This window comes from Podarcis tiliguerta (assembly GCF_965153285.1).
Source record: "Podarcis tiliguerta genome assembly, chromosome: 13".
NCBI lineage: Eukaryota > Metazoa > Chordata > Lepidosauria > Squamata > Lacertidae > Podarcis > Podarcis tiliguerta.
Genome location: NC_139546.1, coordinates 10,381,971 through 10,406,476, shown reverse-complemented (window position 1 = coordinate 10,406,476; position 24,506 = coordinate 10,381,971). Strand labels below are relative to the sequence as shown.

The 24,506-nt window shown below is 44.4% G+C and overlaps 1 protein-coding gene across 1 annotated transcript in view; it reads left to right on the top strand.

Annotated features, from left to right (window-relative positions):
* The window catches only part of BRCA1 (BRCA1 DNA repair associated), a 52,143-nt gene extending 27,953 nt beyond the window's left edge, over positions 1 to 24,190 (top strand). The window contains exons 12-21 of the mRNA XM_083407381.1: positions 450 to 609; positions 9,742 to 10,073; positions 12,567 to 12,654; positions 14,701 to 14,778; positions 15,978 to 16,018; positions 17,565 to 17,648; positions 18,943 to 18,997; positions 20,494 to 20,567; positions 21,838 to 21,898; positions 23,267 to 24,190. Coding sequence (XP_083263507.1) covers positions 450 to 609; positions 9,742 to 10,073; positions 12,567 to 12,654; positions 14,701 to 14,778; positions 15,978 to 16,018; positions 17,565 to 17,648; positions 18,943 to 18,997; positions 20,494 to 20,567; positions 21,838 to 21,898; positions 23,267 to 23,376 — 1,083 coding nt within the window. The 3' untranslated portion in view covers positions 23,377 to 24,190. The remainder of the gene's footprint in view (positions 1 to 449; positions 610 to 9,741; positions 10,074 to 12,566; positions 12,655 to 14,700; positions 14,779 to 15,977; positions 16,019 to 17,564; positions 17,649 to 18,942; positions 18,998 to 20,493; positions 20,568 to 21,837; positions 21,899 to 23,266) is intronic.
* The last annotated feature ends 316 nt before the right edge of the window (positions 24,191 to 24,506 follow it).

Here is a 24,506-nt window from a genome sequence, read left to right as displayed (position 1 = left end):
TGCTCTTACCATGATATGTTCATTCTCTTTAGCGCAGGTATAGGCAAACTCGGCCCTCCAGATGTTTTGGGGCTACAATTCCCATCATCCCTGACCACTGGTCCTGTTAGCTAGGGATGATGGGAGTTGTAGCCCCAAAACAACTGGAGGGCCGAGTTTGCCTGTGCCCGCTTTAGCAGGTATCGGTATCCTACTTACCCAGGTATGGTTGTTTCACTGCTTGTGGTCAGGCTGGGAGAGACTCCCAGGGCTTTCAGTCAGAATAATTTGAGTACGGAGGGTGTCCTTTTCTCTTCTGTTCCCCATCGAACTTCTCAGCGCCCTTGCTTATAACTCTGTATTGTACCACAACGTTGCCTTAGATGGCATGCAAGGATACTCTCTGTTCGCTGAAAAGAGATAACTTATCATGGGCAAATCTGTTCTGTTCTGTTCTGTCTCGTTTGCAGCAAAAAAATGCCATGCAAAACAGCTTAAAGAAACTCCAGCAGAAGATGGCTTTTCTTGAAGCAGTTCTCAAACAGGGAAGCCAGAGTGCTGTCCGTGAAGGATCACTGCTTCCTGGTGAGGAAGGTGATTTCACTGGAGGACAGACAAAATCAGCAATGGGTGAGCAATGCAGTCCCTTCTATTTTTTCTCAGGAAGATTGCCTGGGTATTAAGAATGCTTTCCTACTTCTTTTCAAACACCTTGAAATAGACCTGTGCCTTATTTTCTATTTTCACATATTGCATTATGATTTTCATTGTAAAAGTCATAAGCTACTGGCACAAAGAGATGCTGAACCTAAGTTAATTACTCTTGTCAGCAGCTGACTTTGCTAACAAGCTACTTTGAATAGGAGATAACATTGAACCACCAGTGTGTTGTCCGAGTACACAACAAAACAATCTCTGCTTCTCCTCCCCTCCCCTGCACTCCCTCCCCTGAATTTGTTCTGGGAATGCAGAGCAGATTTGGGGCAGCATAGGGGAGGAGAGGGAACTAATCACATTGTCCTAGCAATGTGCAACTATTTGGTTTAGTGCCACTCTCATGACGGATACCTCTGCATGAAGTACTGGAACTGGGAGTTCTTCTAGCGGAAGGTGAATTGTGCATCTTCCACCAAGGTAAAGCAGTCCTCCATATAGATCCAGCTTTTAGTTAAAAAATCAACTCTGTTTTCACAAGATTCAGGGACCCATCCTGCCTTCTTTCTTCCTATTGTCATCCAACCGTGCCCCTTGAACTGGGCCAGTTTGCACTGGTCACTGCCAGACCTTCAAGTTTTATATTGAATCATAGAATCATAGAGTTGGAAGAGGGCCATCGAGTCCAACCCCCTGCCAAGCAGGAAACACCATCAGAGCACTCCTGGCATATGGTTGTCAAGCCTCTGCTTAAAGACCTCCGAAGAAGGAGACTCCACCACACTCCCTGGCAGCAAATTCCACTGTCGAACAGCTCTTACTGTCAGGAAGTTCTTCCTAATGTTTAGGTGGAATCTTCTTTCTTGTAGTTTGGATCCATTGCTCCGTGTCCGCTTCTCTGGAGCAGCAGAAAACAACCTTTCTCCCTCCTCTATGTGACATCCTTTTATATATTTGAACATGGCTATCATATCACCCCTTAACCTCCTCTTCTCCAGGCTAAACATGCCCAGCTCCCTTAGCCGTTCCTCATAAGGCATCGTTTCCAGGCCTTTGACCATTTTGGTTGCCCTCCTCTGGACACGTTCCAGTTTGTCAGTGTCCTTCTTGAACTGTGGTGCCCAGAACTGGACACAGTACTCCAGGTGAGGTCTGACCAGAGCAGAATACAGTGGCACTATTACTTCCCTTGATCTAGATGCTATACTCCTATTGATGCAGCCCAGAATAGTTCTTCTAGCGGAGGGTGAATTGTGCATCTTCCACCAAGGTAAAGCAGTCCTCCATATAGATCCAGCTTTTAGTTAAAAAATCAACTCTGTTTTCACAAGATTCAGGAACCCATCCTGCCTTCTTTCTTCCTATTCTCATCCAACCGTGCCCCTTGAACTGGGCCAGTTTGCACTGGTCACTGCCAGACCTTCAAGTTTTATATTGTCAGAACCAAGTCCCTGCATCAACACAGATTCCTCTTTGTATCCCTTCGATAAATTGGGCCTTGAAAGGAGGCTGTCCCTGGCTTCCTCAGTCAAATTGCCCTGGGAATGTTAGTCCTAGTTCAGTCTTCAGCAACATTCAGATCCCAGAGAGTATCCTGGCTGACTCTTGTCGGCAGTGCTGCCTTGCTACATGGTTGCTTTCTGAGAGAGAGCATTGCTGGAGGAGATATGCCTGGTCATTGGTGCATACCTTTGCAGTTCCAAGTTTGCAGCAAGGCCTATGGTTGATTCTAATGAGATCAGTTCCATTTGTCACATGGTTCTGCTTCCTGCCACCTTTCCTAGACTCAAACATCCCCTCTTCCCAACCCCCAAAGAGGAGTGGTAGAAGCCTGACACGCAACAAACATGAATCTATGGTAATCAAACAGTTTAACAGCCTATTAGCTTTCCAACGGGACGCGGGTGGCGCTGTGGGTAAAAGCCTCAGCGCCTAGGGCTTGCCGATCAAAAGGTTGGCGGTTCGAATCCCCGCGGTGGGGTGCGCTCCCATCGCTCAGTCGCAGCGCCTGCCAACCTAGCAGTTCGAAAGCACATCAAAGTGCAAGTAGATAAATAGGGACCGCTTACTAGCGGGAAGGTAAACGGCGTTCCGTGTGCAGCTCTGGCTCACCAGAGCAGCGATGTCACGCTGGCCACGTGACCCGGAAGTGTCTTCGGACAGCGCTGGCCCTTGGCAGGGGTACCTTTACCTTTACCTAGCTTTCCAACCTATTAGCTTTCCACAACAAGCAGCAAAGTTTCCAAAGCTAACATAGGTATGTGGAGTAAACCCTGTATCTCTAGCCTACAATGTACAGCACATGGCCCCTCAGTGGTCACAGCTCATTCCACAATAGTGATGCGACTTCAGCATTCAGCACAAATGCTCCGTTGGAAGAGTTTTAGCAGGGCCACCAGGACCTCGGCCTCTTATTTTGTTAAGCATTACCAGTTCAACATACTTGCTTCTGCTGATGTGGCTTTTGTAAGAATGGTGTCCCTACAGACCCTTTGCCCTTAGACCCTGAGTAGGGAGGGGAAAGACCAGGATGTTGGTACAACAGTTGAACATTCCAGTTTAGGTATCTTCCTCCACTGATAGAGAACGGAGCGCTGAACTTACCATGGATATTTCTTCTCATCAGTACATGGAAGGATATCCAGTCGTACTCAGGCTCACCTTCAAGTTCCCTTGCTGGTCATAGGGTAGATGAGGGATGATGCATTTGGCTTCCAAGGCATACAGTTCAGCTTGGGGATCTTTATCCTCCTTTCCTCCTCTTTCTTACCCCCTTTTTTCTAGTACTGTAGTGTTTTTACAGTTATGGTGGTTGTTAATGTATTGGCTGTACCATGTCCTGAAACTGGGTTGGGGGTTCTTGTCTCAGCAGAAAGGACAGCACCAAGATTTTCTTAGTTCTTCCTTTGGAATGAGTAAGAGGAGTAATCTCCATTCACAGTTAAGATGAGAAGGAACCTTCTCAGCAAGTCCGGTGTTGCTTGCCCTCTTCTGATCTGTTTATCCTTGCTCTTTAATTCCAGAAACAAATGTTTCTTCTGTCTGTTAAAGCACCATGCTATAGTTTCTGCTGATGATGCAATACAGAGTTAATTTTGCATTTTTACAGAGGAGTTTATGCATCAGTTTGAGCTCTGTTGCCATGGCATTGGTTTTAAAATGCATTCCCATCCCCATATTGTTGTGACAGTGTATCACATTAGCTTGTTTTCTTTAGCTAGATAAAGCCCAGAAGCTACCTTGGCTTTGCAGGGGATGCCCTTCTTTTGGAATTGTGACCTGGTGTACTGATAAAATTTGTAATAGAAATGCTACTCCAAGCAAGTGTACACATTCATTCAGGGCTTTTATTTGCTACTCACTCAAATTGTTCCTCTGGGCAAGGAAGGCCAGTTTAATTGCTCCATCAACAACACAGCCGGGTCCCTCTCTTAGACTAACTTCATAACCTTTTGCTGTTGCAGGGTCCCAGGTGCTTAATCTTTTGACACCCTATGGAGGCAAACAAGGGCTGTGGCTAGTAGGCATCATTGCCTTCTGCAGAAGGGTGGGCAAGCGAAACAGAGCAATGCTAATCTCCACCAGGCTTCAGGTCAAAGGTTCTCTTGGGAAGTCTGTGGGGGAGCCAGCTATAAAACACCAGCAGTAAAAAGTAAAACAGCTACTTCCAAGAGGAAGAATGAGGCCCATGCCAAATGAGCAAGATGACCCAGAATTTTAAGGCAGCTGAAACGTTTTTAAAAGTTCAGAGTAACTGTCACCTTAATGAGCTGACTGCCAAAGGGTATTGCGATCTGCATTCAGTGCCAGTGATTCTGTAGAGTATGCTCATCTTTGCACGTCTGATCTATTTGCATTTTTCAATCCCCTATTTGCAAACATGGGGCGTGGATGGCGCTGTGGGTTAAACCACAGAGTCTAGGGCTTGCCGATCAGAAGGTCGGCAGTTCAAATCCTCGCGACGGGGTGAGCTCCCATTGCTCAGTCCCTGCTCCTGCCAACTTAGCAGTTTGAAAGCACATCAAAGTGCAAGTAGATAAATGGGTACCGCTCTGGCGGGAAGGTAAACGGTGTTTCTGTGCGCTGCTCTGCTTAGTCATGCTGGCCACATGACCCAGAAGCTGTATGCTGGCTCCCTCGGCCAATAAAGCTAGATGAGCGCCGCAACCCCAGAGTCGGTCACGACTGGACCTAATGGTCAGGGGTCCCTTTACCTTTTTATTTGCAAATATGGCTCCTTCAAACTTGGTTATATGGCTGTAACAATTGGGGGCGGACAGTGGTGATTGCTGAGTTCACTGTAAGTTGACTTCTCAAAAGTCCTTAAGATTTTGCCTCTTTCAGTTCCACCCACACGCATAATAGCCAATGAGGACTCAACTCAGGACAAAGATTCAAAACTTGTCATTGCTTTGCTTTGAAAGAGCATCACACAACAAGAAGCTAACATTGGGGTTGTAGTGGATAGCTTGATGAAGATGTCGATCCAGTGTACGGCAGCTGTGGAAAAAGCAAACTCCACGAAAGGAATTGGAAATAAAATGCCAACATCGTAATGCTGTTATACAAATTTGTGGTGTGACCGCGTTTGGAGTATTGTGCACAATTCTGGTTGCCTCACATCAAAAAGGATATTACAGAGTTGGAAAGGATTCAGAGAAGGGCAAGCAAAGTGATCAGGCGGATGGAGTGACCCCCCTCCCCCATAAAGAAAAGTGGCAGTATTTGGGACTTTTTAATTCAGAGAAAAGGCCTGAAAGAGGTGACATGATTGGGGTTTACAAAATTAAGTACAGCATGGAGAAAGTGGAAGTTTTCCTGCCTCTGTCATAACACTAGAACTTGTGGACATTCAGTGAAGTGGAACATGGGAAGATTCAGGATAGTTAAAATAAAGTACTTTTTCACACAACATATAGTTAAACTATGAAACTCACACAGAAGGCAGTAAAAGCCACCAGCGGGGATGGCTTTAAAAGCAGATTGGACAAATTCATGAAGGAAATTGGGAGTAGGGTGGGCTTTTCCTAATACTACAATAAGGGAGAAAGTTGATTAATTAAGTCCCCACCTACACCCAGACATTCAACTAGCTCAGGCTTGCAAATGTTAATTTGCCTTCTCACTTAATGGCAAATAAGAACATTTTCCAGCTGACCGGGCATGGCCGTTTCTGTAAACTGGAGGAGATGTTCCTTTATCTAATTCATGCTCTTGATATGCAAGAGGTGATTTTGTTACGTGTGACCAGTCATGCTGGTGAAAGTTTTTGTGGGCTAGCAGATTTTGTAGATTCATCTGCCAGACTATCTAGAGCTGTCTTGAACACAGTTCAAGGTCTGTGCTCCCCACGGCTGTTTGCACAGCTGTCAACTTTTCCCTTTTCTTGCGAGGAATCCTATTCGGAATAAGGGAATTTCCCTTTTAAAAAAAGGGACAGCTTTTGAGTGTGAAGGACAGCTATGAGTTTGTAGGAGCAATTGGTGGGATTTACCTTTCAACCTTTGACACAATTGGTGGTGTCCAACTTTTATTCAGAGTAGACCTTAAGTTAATGGACCTCACTTAATCCTATTCATTAATTTCAGCGGATGTATGGGTTGTTAGGCGAGGGTAGGACCTCTGGTAGTACATCATGCTCCTCCTGGGGCAGTTTGTCCACCTTTGGTCCCCACCCTGCACTAAGCTCTCACCTGTGGCTTCTAGAAGCTGTCAACAAACAACAGTGGCCACCATCCAGGAAACCTTTTCGACTGGCCGACTAAATCAGGTGAGGGTCTCAAACCCTGGGTGAGTTAGGGACTTCCCCTGCATGCAAAGACAGTCTCTGGTGGATTGAGCAGTTGAAGTCAATAGTGGGTCCAGTGGTCAGGAAGGCAATTTTTGCACATGCTATAGAGGGAAGTGAGAGGGCAGGTGGGGCTCAGCCTGGGAAGGTAGCCCATCTAGGAGAAGGAAAACTCTGATCCGAAACCTCTGATAATAATAATAATAATAATAATAATAATAATAATAATAATTTTTATTTATATCCCGCCCTCCCCAGCCGAAGCCGGGCTCAGGGCGGCTAACAACAATCAAATAATCAAACAATCAAATAATCCAACATTCTAAAAACATTTCATTATAAAAATTAATTAAAATCAAATTAATGGCAACCGTTAAGCAAAATTCTGTGCAGGTTGCCAGAGGAGGGAATCAGGCTGGGCCCTGGCCAAAGGCCTGGTGGAACAACTCTGTCTTGCAGGCCTTGCGGAAAGATGCCAGGTCCCGCAGGGCCCTAGTCTCTTGTGACAGAGCGTTCCACCAGATTGGAGCCGCAGCCGAGAAAGCCCTGGCTCTAGTTGAGGCCAGCCTAACCTCTCTGAGGCCTGGGACCTTCAGGATGTTTTTATTTGCAGACCGTAGGTTCCTCTGTGGGGCATACCAGGAGAGGCGGTCCTGTAGGTACGAGGGTCCTAGGTACGATGTCCTGTGGGGTATCCTTGGGAGAAGAAAACGCTAAGGAGTAAACCCATAAGACTGTTGGCTGGTGCCTTGTGCCTTCAGCAACCCCTGCAGCCAAGCTGTGCCAAATGTATTGCTCTACTTTCCTTTCGACCACATCAGTGAGGCTGAGAGGAGGGACCTTGTCTGGGCAGCCCAGGACCTTTATACACACCACCCAGGCTTAGCCAAACGAATGAAGAGGTTTGGCTTCACCCCTGGAGGAACACTCCATTTTCTCTCGAGACAGATGGATGTCAAAAAACCCCAACAACAACTCTGAGTAAAACTGAATTGAATACCACCCAGTATCTTTAACATAAATTGCAAAAGTGATTAGCAACTTCTCGAACGTCAGTCATGAGTCTGCTGTGCTTTTCTAGTTTATTTTCATCCCAATCCCCCAGTGATTCTAGGGACAGTCTTTCTGGGCTTAGAAGCCCACTGCGTTTAGACATAAACAGAACCTTATCTAGTGTGAGAATAATATGCTGTTCCTGATGGAGCTGGTTTGCAGGCGAATGTTTTTGCAGCAATTTCAAATCCAATCAAAGCCAAATCCTTAGATAGCTATAAATAGCACGTTTGAGTTTTAAGTCGGTGAAATCGATTAATTAGCTTCCTCTGGGCTCGGAAACAGACTGAAGACAACTTAATTAACAGAGCCCTTGTTTGGGCTTTCAGGCCAGTATAAAGTATTTTGGGGCGCCTCATAAAAGCTTCAACCTGATTACATTTATTGATGGCTTGATTACAAATTACAGCGTCTCTCCTGGCTATTAAAAAAAAACCTTTTGCCTCTTTCTAATCACTTTCTGGGGAGAAGAGATATATTAAAGCTCTTTTGAGACACCATAAATAAGAAGCTTTAAAAAAAAAGTAGTGAAGAGAATGTTGCCTCAGGCCTGTTCTGCTCTTTCCATGTTTCTTCTGCTGTTTTATCATTAGTTCCACCAAACGCATCACTTGACACCTTGTGTTTTTTCCAGTGTGATTGAATATTCAAAGTATAATTTGAGTATTGAGTCGGTAGCGTATTATATACTGATGCAGGACTGTTTTATAGACCGTTAAAGATGCAGCTACTCTCCAGAGTCGGGAACTAATACGGTTCTACATTTTATGATGAATATTTCAGAATAAATCAGCAAAATACTAAAGCTGCTTTAGAGACTGATGTCACTTCAAGTTACTGGCTGAGAACTGTGTCACTAACATTTTTATTTTTCCCCCCAAACCTGGAAGGTTGAGGCATTGGTCTAGAATCTAGACCAACTCACCTAAAAACAGAGTACCCTATACAGTGGTGCCCCGCAAGACGAATGCCTCGCAAGAAGGAAAACCCGCTAGACGAAAGGGTTTTCCGTTTTGGAGGTGCTTCGCAGGACGAATTTGCTATGGGCTTGCTTCGCAAGACGAAAATGTCTTGCGATTCCTGGGGGGTTTTTTCCGCTCCCCACCCCCTTTTTCTAAGGCACTAAGCTGCTAGTAGCCTTTTAGCAGCTAATCCGCTAATCCCTTAAGCCTTTAATAGCCGCTAATAGCGCTAATCCGCTAATCTGCTAATGGGCTTGCTTCGCAAGACGAAAAAACCGCTAGACGAAGAGACTCACGGAACGGATTCTTTTCGTCTTGCGAGGCACCACTGTACTAAGTCTATCTCTTATTCACCCTTATACACGTCATAAATAGCTGTGGGAGAGTTTCTCTGTAAAAGTTCCAAAGATCTCAGAAGCCTATTCCTCAGTAACCCAGAGCAAGGCTTTCTTTTAGTATGGCTGCCCCTGTTTCTGTGTAATATCTTTTGTAATATCTTTCCTGTTAAGATCCAACAGATGCCCACTATCTGCATTGTTCTGACAGGCTTTCCTGGATAAATGGGTTTTTACCAGGGGTGTCTACTTTGTATGGTTTCACTTTGGTTGTTAATGTATTTGCTGTTTTTGTGTGTTTAACTTTCTTCTTTATCCTCAATGTTCATCACCCTGGGAGTGGTTGTCTATAAGGCAATTAAGAAATCAGTGATAATGATAAGTATATAATAGGGTTAAAAACATGTCCATCAGTGACAGACATGTGCAGGCTCCCTTCCACCCACTCAGCCTTCTGCAGAGCTGCCAAGAATGTTCACAAACATTTTAACTCCTCAAGGGTGAAACTATCAGGAATAGAATGTAGAGAATACATTGCTGTTCCTTAAATTACATTTAAGAACATTTATTTTCTGAGCTTTTTCTCTAAAGCTTCTTAAGTTTCTGTAAGATAATGTTGAGGTCTACATACTATTTCAGATGACTATATAATAAAGCTTTGCTTGCAGCTCCTCTATAATGCTTGGTATATTTGTGTTTCTTAAAATAAAAATGCAGGCACTTATACTCTAAAAATTTCATAAATACCTAGACAATACAAACTGTCAGCTAATACTGCATGATAATATTTCATATTCTGAAAGCTTTGCAGTAAATTTAGGTATGATAAGAAAGGAAGTGTACTTCTGGCATCCATGGAACCTTGGAAGTATGTTAGGCTGATAATGACTGGTCTAAGTGATGGATCTTTAATCCATTCCAAATATGGAAGGAAATGCTTTTCTAATGGATATATTTTCTTCTTTTCCAGGAAGTAAAGCAGATTTGAGTTCTGAAAGTAAACAAAGCCTCCAAGGTGCCTTTTCTACCCCTGTGAGAAACATGCAAGGGACTCCAGGGTCCTCAAAGTCTAAAGAGCAGACTTCCAGCCTTTTGGCCACAGAGACAGCAATGGGACCTCCTGCTGCCGCACATGATGCAGGAAGACAAAGTGCATTGAGGCATAGTGCACAAGGAAGTCCAGTCTGCCCCTTGTCACGAATCACACATTGTAGCACAAGCAAAGGGAATTCAGAGAGGCCATTTGTGACAAGCAAGAAGAATATGTCTCTGGTGGCCTCGGGTCTGAACCAGGGCGAGTTGGTAAGCACTCCTTCAATGGTAAAATCAGTATGATTCATATTACAGAGCAAGGCTCAGAGGCTGCAATTCAAATCCTGATCTTTCTCAGTTTCCATCTAAGAAACTACTCAAAACCATGGAATTTATATCTAGGATCTGTTGCTGAGAGACCATGCAGCCTGCTTTGAGAAATACTGTTGACAAACTCTCAGTCCATTCTTATTTTGTAGCAGGTCTGTAAAAAAATTGATAATTAAAGAAGCCATAATCAAAATATTTCTTAGCCAGCTTTGGCAGTACAGAAAAGTTATGTAAAACTTTTAGACTCCAATCTAAAATTGCTGTAGTAAACAGGGCTTTTGGGTTTTCTTTCCTTGTTTTAGGGAAGGGAATTGCCGCTACTTCTACTATGAAAGAGTAGCTTAATACTTTTTATTAGGTCCAACAGAAGTGGCCTACCTGGGTAATGAGAGTGGTAAACTTATGGGAGAGTGTCATTTCCAAGAACCAACTACTGAAAGAGACATTAGTGAGACCTTTATTTTTTAAAGTTCTTAATCTCACTTTATTCGATAATTTCTGGCCAGTCTCTAATGTTCCATTCTTCAGCAGCATTCTTGAGTACACAGTAGAATCTCAACTTCAGCTTTCCCAGACAGTATGGATTACCTAGATCAGGCTTCCTCAGCCTCGGCCCTCCAGATGTTTTGAGACTACAATTCCCATCATCCCTGACCACAGATCCTGCTAGCTAGGGATCATGGGAGTTGTAGTCCCAAAACATCTGGAGGGCTGAGGTTGAGGAAGCCTGATCTAGATGCATATCATTCTGACATTGGGGTTCCATCTTGTCCCCTACGCTATTTAACATTGACATGAAACTGCTGGAGATGTTTGGGAAGTGATGTCACCAATATATGGACAGTACTGAGTAGTCTCTCCCTTTCCATTTTCCCCCTCCCCCATTCCACCACATTCCAGGGGGACTGTTGTAGTTACATACCAGGAATGGGTAGACTGTCTCTCCCCAGGTATTGTTGGACCCCACCCAACAGCCCCATCCATCATGGTCAAGCGTCAGGGATGATGAAAGCTGTTGTCTAACCATACCTGAGGGGTCACAGGTTCCCCAATGCTGTTCTAAACAATGGCCTCTAGTCAGTAATAGGACCGCCTCTCCTGGTATGCCCCGCAGAGGACCTTAAGGTCCATGAATAACCATAGTTTAGAGGTCCCAGGCCCTAAGGAAGTCAGACTATCCTCCACCAGGACCAGGGCCTTTTCAGTGATGGCTCTGACCTGGTGGAATGCTCTGTCCCATGAGACTAGGGCCCTTCAGGATTTAACCTCCTTCCGTCGAGCCTGTAAGAGAGAGCTATTCCGACTGGCCTTTAATTTGAATTCAGCCTGATATTTTATTTCCCTTCTCTTCCCTCCCCTTTTATGAAGATTACCCGCTCTGAGACCCCACAGCTAATTCTCCCCTGGCCTCCTTACTGGCCCAAGTAGGACTAATTCAGCCAGCTAGCCTTGGTGACTATCTAATGCTTATTAGATGGATTTCCTCCAAATTGATTTTTTGAACTTTGAATTTTATTGTTATTCATGTTTTTATACTGTATTTTATGCTGCTTCTACAATTGTGTGTTTTAAATTTGTTGTTAGCCGCCCTGAGCCCGGTTTTCTAAACCGGGAAGGGCGGGTATAAATAAAAAAACATTTATCATTTATTTATATGTGAATATGGTCGAGAGAGATACTAATAGAAGCTTAATCCGAACAACAGAGAGGCGACTCTGATCCATAGGACTTCTGATCTGGGAAGAGCAGCTCAATCTCTCATGAACTGGGTAGCACTCTCCTTGAAAAGTCAGGTTTATAGTGTGAGGGTACTTCTGGATCTGGCCATGAACCTGGTTGCCCAAGTAGCAATCATGGTGAGGAGTCTAGGTAATCTTAGTTTTAATTATAGTTTTACTGTGGTTTTAATGTTGTAAGCATTAAAGGGACGCGGGTGGCGCTGTGGGTAAAAGCCTCAGCGCCTAGGGCTTGCCGATCGAAAGGTCGGCGGTTCAAATCCCCGTGGCGGGGTGCGCTCCCGTTGTTCAGTCCCAGCGCCTGCCAACCTAGCAGTTCGAAAGCACTCTCGGGTGCAAGTAGATAAATAGGGACCGCTTACTAGCGGGAAGGTAAACGGCGTTTCCATGTGCGGCTCTGGCTCGCCAGAGCAGCGATGTCACGCTGGCCACGTGACCTGGAAGTGTCTCCGGACAGCGCTGGTCCCCGGCCTCTTGAGTGAGATGGGCGCACAACCCTAGAGTCTGTCAAGACTGGCCCGTACGGGCAGGGGTACCTTTACCTTTACCTTAATGTTGTAAGCTACCTTGGACATTGATACGGAAAAGGAGGGTGTACGTTCTTAAAAGTTCTTAGAGGCTCTATTGAGAAGACAGCAATATCTAATGTGCTGATAAAATCAATAATTTCTAACTCCAATATTTGCTTTCTTTCTAGCGACTAGTACAGATGTTTGCCAGGAAAAATGAGAGCACTTGGTCTAATAAGATTTCTTACGAAACAACTCATGTAGTAATGAAAACAGGTGAGTTGAGAACCCAGAGGAGAACTTTCCCATCTGCATTGCCACATAAAGTGGATGAATAGGCAGGTATGCCGTCAAGACTGCCAGAGTTCAATTTAATAATTGCATGAAGAGAACCAACAACTGTTAATTATGATTGCTTATTGAAACTCACAAGCTCAGAGATGTTTTTTTTCTGATTACCAAATACTGAGCTTCCCAGATACATGTGGCTAGCCACTGTTGAACACAGAATGCTGTATTAGATGCCCCCTGGTCTAAGCTAGCACGGCAATTTTGAGGAAGTGTTGAATGGGGCTTTGAGAGTTCTGAGTCAAAATCCAAACTTGACCTTTGCTGCTATAGTTTTGCTTCCTGTTCCTTGTAGATAGAGAGGACTGCATACTCTTTGCTTTGGTAATTCAGCTTTTAAGGTGGTGGTTATTATTATTATTAAATGCAAGTTTCTATCCCACGTGGCTTGCAGAGATAAACTGCAAAAAAGCTGACAAGTTATAGGAAACTCATGGATAGGAAAATAAGCTGAGCAGCTTTCTAGTACAGTGGTGGCCCGCAAGACAAATGCCTCGCAAGACGGAAAACCCGCTAGACGAAAGGGTTTTCCATTTTGGAGGTGCTTCGCAGGACGAATTTCTCTATGGGCTTGCTTCACAAGTCGAAAATATCTTGCGATTCCTGGGGGTTTTTTTTTCTCTCCCCACCCCCTTTTTCTAAGGCACTTAGCTGCTAATAGCCTTTTAGCAGCTAATCCCTTAAGACTTTAATAGCCGCTAAACCGCTAATAGCACTAATCCGCTAATGGGCTTGCTTCACAAGACGAAAAAACCGCTAGACGAAGAGACTCACGGAACGGATTCTTTTCGTCTTGCAAGGCACCACTGTAGTATAGTTTCTTGTCTTATCCTGTGGCTAACAAAATACATTATGTCTCAAAAACAAACGTGCATGCTGTTTTATTTCTTCATTTTTTCAGATTGCCAAGGCTAGCCTTCCTTGGCACATAATTTGGTTTTGTATCGCCACTGAGAAGGTGATAGTAATGGATCAACCAGGTAATTCCTGGAAAACAAAAAGAGAGAGAGAGACTAATATCACTCCTCTGCTTTCCAAAAAGCAGTTTAGATCTTGAAAGTGCTATAGCCTGCTTGATACATCCTGTGAATCTGCACAACATCCTGGCAGGTACCTGGCAGAACTTTCTAAGGGTTGCTTGCCTGTCAGACTACTTGGGCATGATCCAAGGAATTGGGCCCCTGATTCCACGTGCCATCTTCCCTCCCTCTGGCACCCCTTCCCCTGTCACCTAGCAATCTTTTGAAGGTACTACTGAGCACGAGGATCTGCTGTTAAAGGAAAAACCATTTTCAAAAATCCCATTGGGCCTACCCCCATGCCCTTGGGGATGCCTAAATAATTTTATTTGTATGCCACTTTTCTTCAAAAGAGATCCTGCTCAAAACAGCTTACAACAAAGAAAACAGGTATGCATTTCAAACAAACACTACAAAAACAGTTTCATGATAACATAGCAAAACAATAGCAAATATAAGAACATGCCAAACAACCCACCACATTTCAGTACTATAAATAGAACACGATTACTTAAACAACATGCAGCATCCAATAGCAAAATTACCGTATTTTTTGCTCTATAAGACTCACTTTTTCCCTCCTAAAAAGTAAGGGGAAATGAGTGTGCCTCTTATGGAGCGAATGCAGGCTGCGCAGCTATCCCAGAAGCCAGAACAGCAAGAGGGATTGCTGCTTTCGCTGTGCAGCCATCCCTCTTGCTGTTCTGGCTTCTGACATTCAGAATAATTTCTTTCTTGTTTTCCTCCTCCAAAAACTAGGTGCGTCTTGTGGTCTGGTGCGTCTTATAGAACGAAAAATATGGTAACAAGGGAGCTTCACAGTTTCACCTTAGTCCTAGAAACACTGCTCCCACGGTGTTGCTCACAGTCCCTCTCTTGCAGAAGCTTCTTACAAGGTTTCCAAAGGCCGGGCCGGGCCTAAGCACTAATTGAGCTCTCTCTGCTTAATCTTCAGATGAGGATCTGGTTTGCGAGCGGACCCTGAAATACTTCCTAGGTATTGCTGGACGGAAGTGGGTGGTGAGCTACCATTGTAAGTGTGAACATTCATTGAAATACCTCTATTCTCTCCCCTCGCACTCTTGGCAAAGTTCAGCGGAATAATCAGGCAGAGGTAACAGGCTCTTGGCTATCAGTATGCTCAGGACAGGGTGTTCCTCAGCCTGGGTACTGCCACAGGGAATTTAATGTTTATAATAATAATAATAATTTTTTATTTATACCCCGCCCTCCCCAGCCAAGGCCGGGTTCAGAGCGGCTTACAAGCAATAATAAAAACAAGATGAATGATTACAACTTAAAACAAAAGTAAAGTACAACATTAAAATAATGGAACATTAAAATATTAAAATGTAGCCTCATCGGAGGAGGAGAAGGAAAAGAAAAAAGAAAGAGAGGGAGGGAATCAAATTGGCTCCAAGCCAAAGGCTAGGCGGAACAACTCTGTCTTACAGGCCCTGCGAAAAGAAATCAGATCCTGCAGGGCCCTGGTCTCATGAGGCAGAGCGTTCCACCAGGCCGGAGCCAGAGTTGAAAAGGCCCTGGCTCTGGTTGAAGCCAATCTAACTTCCTTAGGGCCTGGGACTACTAGGGTGTTGTTATTTATGGACCTTGAGGCTCTCCGTGGAGTTTGGCACTAGGCAAAGAATTCACCATCCTGTGATTTTCCCGCTTTTAGCATATGTGGTCAGTAAATATGGACAGTGGTGAAATCAAGGAGAAATAAGCAAAAGATGCTGTATTTGTGAAGTTAGAGATTCAGTGCACTTCTCCAAAAGAAGGAACCATGGGAAACAAGCAAAGAGATGTAAATTTGATTTAGTTTTGCCTAATTCATACAGGTCATTGAATTCTCACCCCCCTGGCACTTTGAATTTCTTTAAAGCATCAACCCACCTAGAGTTGCTCTTGGCAGGGCCAGCCCTTGTTCCCTGGAAATAAGCCATAAACTGTTTCAGTTAGTTCAGCATTTGTATTCGTGAAGGAAATGGATTTGAAATCTCAAAGGAGTGGGGAGGATAAGGTTTCCAGCCGTGTACAGTAATACTGCCAGCAGGCAGTATTATTTAAACATGGGCTTACTCTTTTGCACCACATTGATGCAGTATTTATTTTATTTATTTATTTTTTTGTATCTTGAGGTAAGAACTAAAGATTGTGTGGCAGGTGCTAAAAAGAGCTATTTACTGTATCATTATAATTAATAGTAAGCTTTTGCCTGGTCTGTCCTAGGGGTTGTACAGTCACTGAAGGAAAGAAGAGTTCTTAATGAGGTATGTCTGGTGTCTGCTATTTTGCTGTTTTTATATGTGAGCATTTTGCAGAGTACTTAGAATGGGGGAGCAGAAGGAAGGGCCACTACCGAAGGTGGCCTTTTGCTTTCTGTTCACCATATTTTTCGCTTTATAAGACGCACCTATGTTTTGGAGGAGGAAAACAAGAAAAACAAATATTCTGAATCCCAGAAGCCAGAACAGCAAGAGGGATCTGGCTTCTGGGATAGCTGCGCAAAGCCTCTTCAGGGCAGTGGGATGAAGGCTCCCCCTGCCCTCAAGAGGCTGCATGCGGCTAAGCCAGAAGCCAGGACAGCAAGAAGGAAGCCTCAATGTAAAGCCTCCTGAGCGAAAAGGCAGGAGCGCTCCTGCTGCGCTCAAGAAGCCAGCGATAGCTGCGCAGCCTGCATTCACTCCATAAGACGCACACACATTTCCCCATACTTTTTAGGAGGGGAAAAGTGCGTCTTATAGAGTGAAAAATACGGTATTTAAATGCTAATACTTATAAATAATTTATTGGATGCTTTAGCTGAGATTCCTGCATTGCAGGGGGTTGGACTAGATGTCCCTTGGGTCCCTTCCAACTACGATTCTATGGTTCTATGTTGGAAAAGGCATTTCCAACATTATACCTCCAGCACCTGTGTGAATTACACAATGCCTTCCCACAACTTACACAGGGGTTATGTTCCAGGGATTGCGCCTGAAGCCAAAATCGTGTATAGTCAAAACCCATTGGGTTGAATGGCAAGTAGGGTTCCAAATTCATTTTTCCCCAGACCCCTGCCTCCTTTCCACCCCTTTTTATTTTTTTGCCGTGCGCGTAAAGCTGAATGCGTACAAGTTACATGGGCTTACTGTACTTGAAACACCAGTTTTTGGTGAATCATTTTCTAATTTGAATCTAAGGAAGCATTCTGTCTAGATTCTAAAGCAATTTACAACTGTTTAGACCTGTGGTTCCCAACATGGGGCGGACGCTCCACAGGAAGGCAATTTGATTTTTAAGGGGGCCAATTCGAGAATGAGTTATTAACAGTTAATGGCCTTCTAGGCTTCTTCCATATGAATAGGAGTTCACTTTTGAATAATAAGAATTATATGTCACAGGGGGTGGGCATCAGGATTTTAGAGATGCTTAGGTGGGGCAAGGCCAAAAAAAAAGGTTGGGAACCACTGGTTTAGACTGTATAGCATGTTCTGAATTTGTTCCATTCCTCTCTAAGCTCTTGAACTTCTACTTTTCAAGATTCCAGTGAACATTGTAAACAGTTCAGAGTTTCGCTTTCTGTGAAGATCCAGTTATTCATTCCAGTTGTGCCTCCTTTTTAAAGGAACATTTATTTGATTTTCAGTGTGGAATGAGAGCTGTTGTCTCTGTAGCCCCCCCCCCCCATAAAAACCCTCTCCTTCTGTCTCAATTTTCACAGAGGGGGTTCCACCTTCTATAATGCAAACATTCCTTTCCTGTTTTGGCCATGCAGATCTGGCCAATCCAACCAGTGTTTCATTGTCATTTCATTTCATGTGTGTCGTTTTCCAGGAGGACTTTGAAGTTAGAGGAGACATGATCAATGGGAGAAACCACCAGGGACCCAAAAGAGCAAGGGAATCTCCCGTTGGAAAGGTGTGCACCCATTAACCATTATCACTTATACAAGGGAATATGTATCAGGCCTGTACAGTGGCGTAGCATGGGTTTTCAGCACCCGGGGCAAGGCAAGTAATTTGCGCCCCCTAACCCGTGGAGCCAGGTAGGGGCAGAGAGCTGCGAGTGCGAGCGCCCCCCCCCCCCCCGATGTTGCGCCCGGTGCGGACGGCACTCCCTGCACCCCCCACGCTACGCCACTGGGCCTGTACAATTCACAGGAATGTCTTGAGACTGTGCCCCTCTCCAGCTCCTCCTAAAGTCCACCCCGCCAGCAGAGCTTTTAGTGTGGTGGCACCCACTCTTCGGAATATCCTCCCTCTGCAGATTAGGATAGCGCCAACAATTTGTTCTTTCAATTTGTACCTCTTTCAGTACTTTTCAAAATTCAACAAGGCTTTTCAGGACAGCGTTGTTGGATCTTGTTTGTGCTAGATTTACACGTGGATTCAACATATTCTTTTAACGTGGTGTTTTGTTTTTATTAATTTTTGTACACCGCAACAATATTTTTGAATGGTGGGTGGTTTATAATGATGTAAATAAGGGGGAGGAATATGAAGAATCTATGGCTGTAAGGTAAGTGCAAACAGGTAGATTATACCCTCCTGAGTAACCCTTACAGAAATGCTTAATGCTGCTTGCCTATGAGTGCGTGATTGACACTTTGTAATTCCTGAAAATGAAATACCATTGATAAGCATGTATGGTGGCGCTTATCTTTTTTTTTAAATAGTTATATTCAGAACCCTCTGACTACTTCTGACTATTAAAAACTAATAAGGAAGAGGCTGGCAGAATATAAAAAGTCATGTTGCCCTGTTGCTATAGAGAGAAAGTTAATTTCTAGTTCTTCAAGGAGCGAAGGAGGGTTATAATTAGGAGCTGATGCAAATTGTGTTTACGATCCTGCTGCAAAGCTTTGATTCTGCTTGGCTGAATTGTTTATTTTGCCTCCCACCCCCGGCCTGAAGATGTAGTGGCCTGCCAGTTCGGCCTGTATTTTTTGTTGTTGTTGTTGTTCTGCATTGCCTTGTCACCGTAAAGACTGATTGGGATGGGAAGAAAAATGCTGCACTTTTAGATGGAGACAGAGTTTAGTTAAGTGCTCATCTTTTATCTAAATGCCTGGTATTGTTTTTAACTCGGATCATATTAGCTGTACATACTCAGGTCTGAGCAGACCCCTATAACATAGTTCATACCCATATTGAGCTCCTTAGTTTGGGATTTCATTGTACACCCCTTCTGACACCTCTGCTTTCCTTTCCAGCTTTTCCAAGGCTTAGAAATATGCTGCTACGGGCCATTCACTGACATGCTCCCAGGTGAGGAGATTGCGATAAGGGAGAGAGCTTGATAAGAGCTTGAAAACAACCCAGACAATAGAAGCCACTGAGAATCCTTACTGGGGACGGAGAAGAATTGTGTTTGGTTTACATTTAAGCAAATGGGCCTAATCTGCTCCTCTCAGACTAAAATACAGATTGGAAAATTAATTATCTTTCAGGTGTCACACATATCTGACTGTTTTGATAGTTCTTGTCTCAACAAAAGTACCCAAAGGCATTTTAAAAAGTATTTCAGGATAAAATAATTTTAGAAATATATGCAGTGAGATGAATTCCACATTTAAATATTTATTTTGTGATAAAATACATATTTTAGTGCATACAAATTCTGGTATGGTTTTTTTAAAAAAAGTACATTAATCCAGAAATGGAATGGAACAAACATGGGTAAACGCCTGTAAAATTGATATGGCTCAGAAAAGGATTGATCTGTTAATCCCTCTTCTTGAGTTCCGTTTCGTTGTTCAAAGACAAGTAAAGTGAAGCAGGATTACTATTATCTTTGATCATGCTCAGTCACCGATGAAATTATCCAATATTGTCGAAAGAGGGACCGGACCTCAGCACTCTGAGATTTCCTTGCTTGATCAGTCATTGTTTTGGACCGCTGGACAAATGTATGCTCTGCTCATATTTTGCCCAAGGAAAAAATGATTTTGTGTCCCGAATAAGTTTTGCAAATTAATCTGCATCTCTTTCCTTATTTTGTATAACTTACTCCTCTTCTGGTTTTATCAGGCGGGGGGTGGGGGGCAGACTGAATCTGACCAGTGACCAGATCTTGATGTCCCCCAGCCCCAGCAGGTGACTTTGACAGGTGGCCACCTGCCATCATCATGACATCATGAAAATATCTTCATTTGGAGACCAACATGAATTCAAGCAAAGCTGCTTGTGTGGTTTGAAATCAAACGGGGGGTGGGGGTGGCACAAAGGTAGCTTTTCCTTATGAGACTTGCTGCAAGCAGCATCACTGTAAACCCTGCTTTAAACAGGAATTAGCTGCATTACCTGACAGGGAACTCTGTAACGCAGCTGATCCGAAAGGAACTTGCCTTCACCACCAGTCAGCTAATGAGTGCTTACAACAAACCTTGCTAGAGAGGGCACTTTAAGGTTCCCAATTCTGCCTTTGCGGCGAATTGGGGCAAAGCTGCCTCACAAGCCAGATTAAGACAGCTGCTGGGCCTGATTTGGCCTGCGGAGGTTCCCCACCACTGTCATAAGGAATGGCAAGATAAGGTGTCACAGCCCACACCTTTCCAGATTCATTTAAGCAGTCACGTCTTTGGAATACAACTCCTGAATCTCCAAAGTTTGATAAAAATAAAATGTCCGTATATCTCCTAACAGATGTGAGGAGCTATTTGGGGCTTGGAGTGTGTGTATGTCTGATGTTGGTTGGGGTAACCTGTTCTACCATTGTATATTGATGTTGTGTCTCTCTTTCCCTCTGGGTGGAAATTGCTTAGAACAATTGGAGTGGATGGTAGAGCTGTCCGGTGCCTCTATTGTGAAAGAACCTCGCTTATTCTCACATTCCACAGTAAGTGTGGGTTTAATATTGTGGGTACAGCGAAATGGGCCAATCTGAGTGTGTGTGAGAAACAAGACAGACAGAGGGAGAGCATTTCCATTTGCCCCCTTTAATTCCTTGGAAGCACTGACGAATTTGGCTTGCCTTGTTTTTTATTCAACTTTATCGACCCATGGCCTGTGGGGTGTATGTATGGGGTTCTAATTGCATACAGAGTCAGACCAGCATCTAGCTCAGTACTGTGCAGAGTATGTGTGAGAGAGAGTTGGGCAGCCGCACCACCTGTGGTCATGCCATACTTTGGCCACACCTGTGCAGCCCCTAAAAGCCTGGTCACAAGGAAATATAACCCCTGACCTGAGAAAAGCGCCCCACCTTTGCACCAAACATAAGTCAGATGGCAGTTTGTTTCCTAGCGCTGCTGCCAGGAATGTTTTAATCTGAAACATTGTGTATATCAGGCATGTGTAGTTCAGTGGCAGACGGCCTCGGTCCAGTATACCTGAAGTAGCGTCTCCACCCCCATCCTTCTGCCCGGACACTGAGGTCCGGCTCCGAGGGCCTTCTGGTGGTTCCCTCATTGCGAGAAGCAAAGCTACAGGGAACCAGGCAGAGGGCCTTCTCGGTAGTGGCGCCCGCCCTGTGGAATGCCCTCCCATCAGATGTCAAAGCGATGAACAACTACCTGACATTCAGAAGACACCTGAAGACAGCCCTGTTCAGGGAAGTTTTTAATATGTGACATTTTAGTGTATTTTTCATCTTCATTGAAAACCGCCCAGAGTGGCTGGGGAAACCCAGCCAGATGGGCGGGGTACAAATAATAAATTGTTGTTGTTGTTGTTGTTGTTATGTGACCTGCTGATGTTTGCTTTTCACGAGTCACACACACCTGACACTATATAGGACCGTGACATCTCACTTGCTGTCCGAGCAAAGAGCTATGGACAATTTGATGCTGAGAGGACATGCATTCATGGACATGTGTTGGGAGAGTGCAGTTTTCAGTGTGCCCTTAGACCACTCCTGTGCCACCCTTAGCTTCAAGCCTGGTTTCTCTGGCACTGTCTTAGGCTCCTAACATATTTGCTTAATTTTTGTGTAGTTGGGAAGGTAGGGGAAAGGTTTCTCCTCAATTCCCTGTCGAGTTGCAATGCTGCAGCAAAGTGAAGAACAACCTGTCTCAACAGTATCTCTGGCTGCAGACAGGCAGGCAAATTTGATCCAGTATATGCTGCCGCCTCCTCCTCATTCTTCTCTTTTATCTTGCAACCCCTAGAACTCTACTGCCGTGGTGGTCGTTCAGCCCGAAGCTTGGAGCGAAGACACTGCCTGCCAAGGTGAGATTATCATGCTGCCCATGCCTCCCAAGATAAACATAGGTTACAAAGTGTCCGATTGTGTACTAGTTTGGAATAATAAATACCAGCCATGACAGAATAACTGTCTAGGGGAAGCAGAATTAGCTGTGCAAGGCTCTGGATCAGGAGTTCACATTTGTTAGCTTGACTTTACTAGCCGGTAATAAGTAATGCCTAACACCAACTCCCATAGCCCTGTAGCACACACAGAGGGGTTTGGGGAAGAGGTGCTGGCTTCTCTCATTTGCACTAGTATATGGAGAAGGTAGGGACGCAGGTGGCGCTGTGGGTTAAACCACAGAGCCTAGGGCTTGTCGGTCAGAAGGTCGGCGGTTCGAATCCCCGCGACGGGGTGAGCTCCCGTTGCTCGGTCTCTGCTCCTGCCAACCTTGCAGTTCGAAAGCACGTCAAAGTGCAAGTAGATAAATAGGTACCGCTCCAGCGGGAAGGTAAACAGCGTTTCCGTGCGCTGCTCTGGTTCGCCAGAAGCGGCTTAGTCATGCTGGCCACATGACCCGGAAGCTGTACGCCAGCTCCCTCGGCCAGTAAAGCGAGATGAGCGTCGCAATCCCAGTGTCGGTCACGATTGGACCTATGGTCAGGGGTCCCTTTACCTTTACCATGGGGAAGGTAAGAAAGTGAAGCAGTGCTCCCTCTTGCCACTGCTCAGAAGAGATGCCTGTGTTTTACTTTCTCCAGACTGGGATCTCAAGTAACAGTTCGAGGCAGGGAAAGGGTCTGTGTACTGCAGGTATCCTGTTCCCCAGAGAGCTAGAGTCATTTGGTGCCAGTAGGCTGGCAAGCCGATTTGTGGATACTTCCTGGTGCAACTGTAAAGTCTCACATTGATGTTATGTAGTGGTGAGAGCTGGTTGTGGCCCCTAGCCTCCTAGTCTCCCATTTGTTTTCTGCTTGTACTTCCTAAAATGGCTTTGGAGGGAGACACAGCAAGGTTACACGAAGGAGAAGAAAACTTTTCCTCCTTCACTGGCTCATGTATACCTGCCTCTCTTTCCTCAACATGAAGGGCAAGGGATGTGGATTAGTGACTTAGATTAGGTCATGGGCTTGGCCTATCCTTGCCCACACATGCACACTATCACTCAAAGTTGCTTGATAGCTAAACAAATAGCTAACAAGTAATGTCAAGGGATGTTGCCGCAACAGTTCAAACCCGCTCACACGATCTGCCCCTTGTCATTTGCAGTTTTTGTGCGTCTGGCATTTTGAAAGGTCATCCATCAAAGATGCTCTGAAAGAAAGTGCATTCCTGAGCCCTCTGGGTAGAGAGAAGGGGAACAAGAGAGTGTGGACATTAAAATTCTCACAATTGATCTTGTATTGCAGGGATCCCACCGCAATGCGGTGCTACTGTAGTCTCACGAGAGTGGATGCTGGACAGTATTGCATGCTATCAACGCCAGGCATTTGACGAATACATTGTGCAACAGGTGTGAAAGGACGGCCTCTTGAACAAAGAATCTTCAGGAAAGGATTTCTGCGGAACTTTTGTGAAAGGCTTCCTCACAGACAGTGTGGTTTCACTTGCGAGATAAATATTTCAGTTGGCATGAAAACACCCCGTTGCCCGCCAAAGGCAGAACTTAAAACTGTGATACTTCTATCTTTGCCGTCGTGAGCCAAGCAATAATGTGCTCTTCTGTGCTGTTGCAGATGCATTATTTACTATCCAATTGCTGCCTTGTTTGGGAGACTTTTCTCTTCATGTCTTGGAGATGTAATCGTTTGAAAGAGTTATATGGATCTGAGAGCTTCAATTAACTCAGGAGGATGGCAGTATTTTATCTGCTTGTTTAATGGGGTAGGGTGTTCACATACAAAGATGCACTTATGCTGGAATACTGGCATAGCAACATCTAATAAGAAGCACTGTCGGACTGGAGAATGGCACACACACACAAAAACCACTTCAATGGGCCCCTGCATCATAAGGAAGCATGTCCCAAGTCAAATATTTGTTTTGCTCAAAGTAAATAAATCTAGCATCTCTCTAGCAAGTTAAATGCAAACAGGTTTTGATCATTATATTCCTGGATCCACAGAAGACCCAGCCATTATTTTTGGATTAGGATATATGATCAGCCTACTTCTTCCATGTACCATGGGACAAAGCACCCCTTTTTTAAAAACTTTGCTGGCTTAGTTACCACAAGCATAGAAAAGTGCCTTTGAAACAACAGAATATTTACCACTTCTTATTGTCAAGCAAACTGAGATCCGTAAATAAAATTTGCTTGTTTACAGTTAAAAGAGGGGTAGAACCCATCATGTTATTTTCTTTTTCAGTCTCCCCCCCCCCCCCCCGTTAGCTTTGAAAGAGTTTTACATTGCATAATGCATTTGGAGCAATCTTCCGATGTTCTGCAATTCTAAAAGCAAATAAGTCAGGTGCAGGTTTTGCTCACTCACACACTTCTGTGAGAGTCAGTTCCGACACAGAGCTGTAACTTTCCCTTTTGGAATTTGTATTTCACCGATACCTACAAATATGGCTTAGTAGAAGAACAAAAATATATTCTAAAACTGTAAAACAGCACATTGTACAGAGTGCCATAAACCTATGACA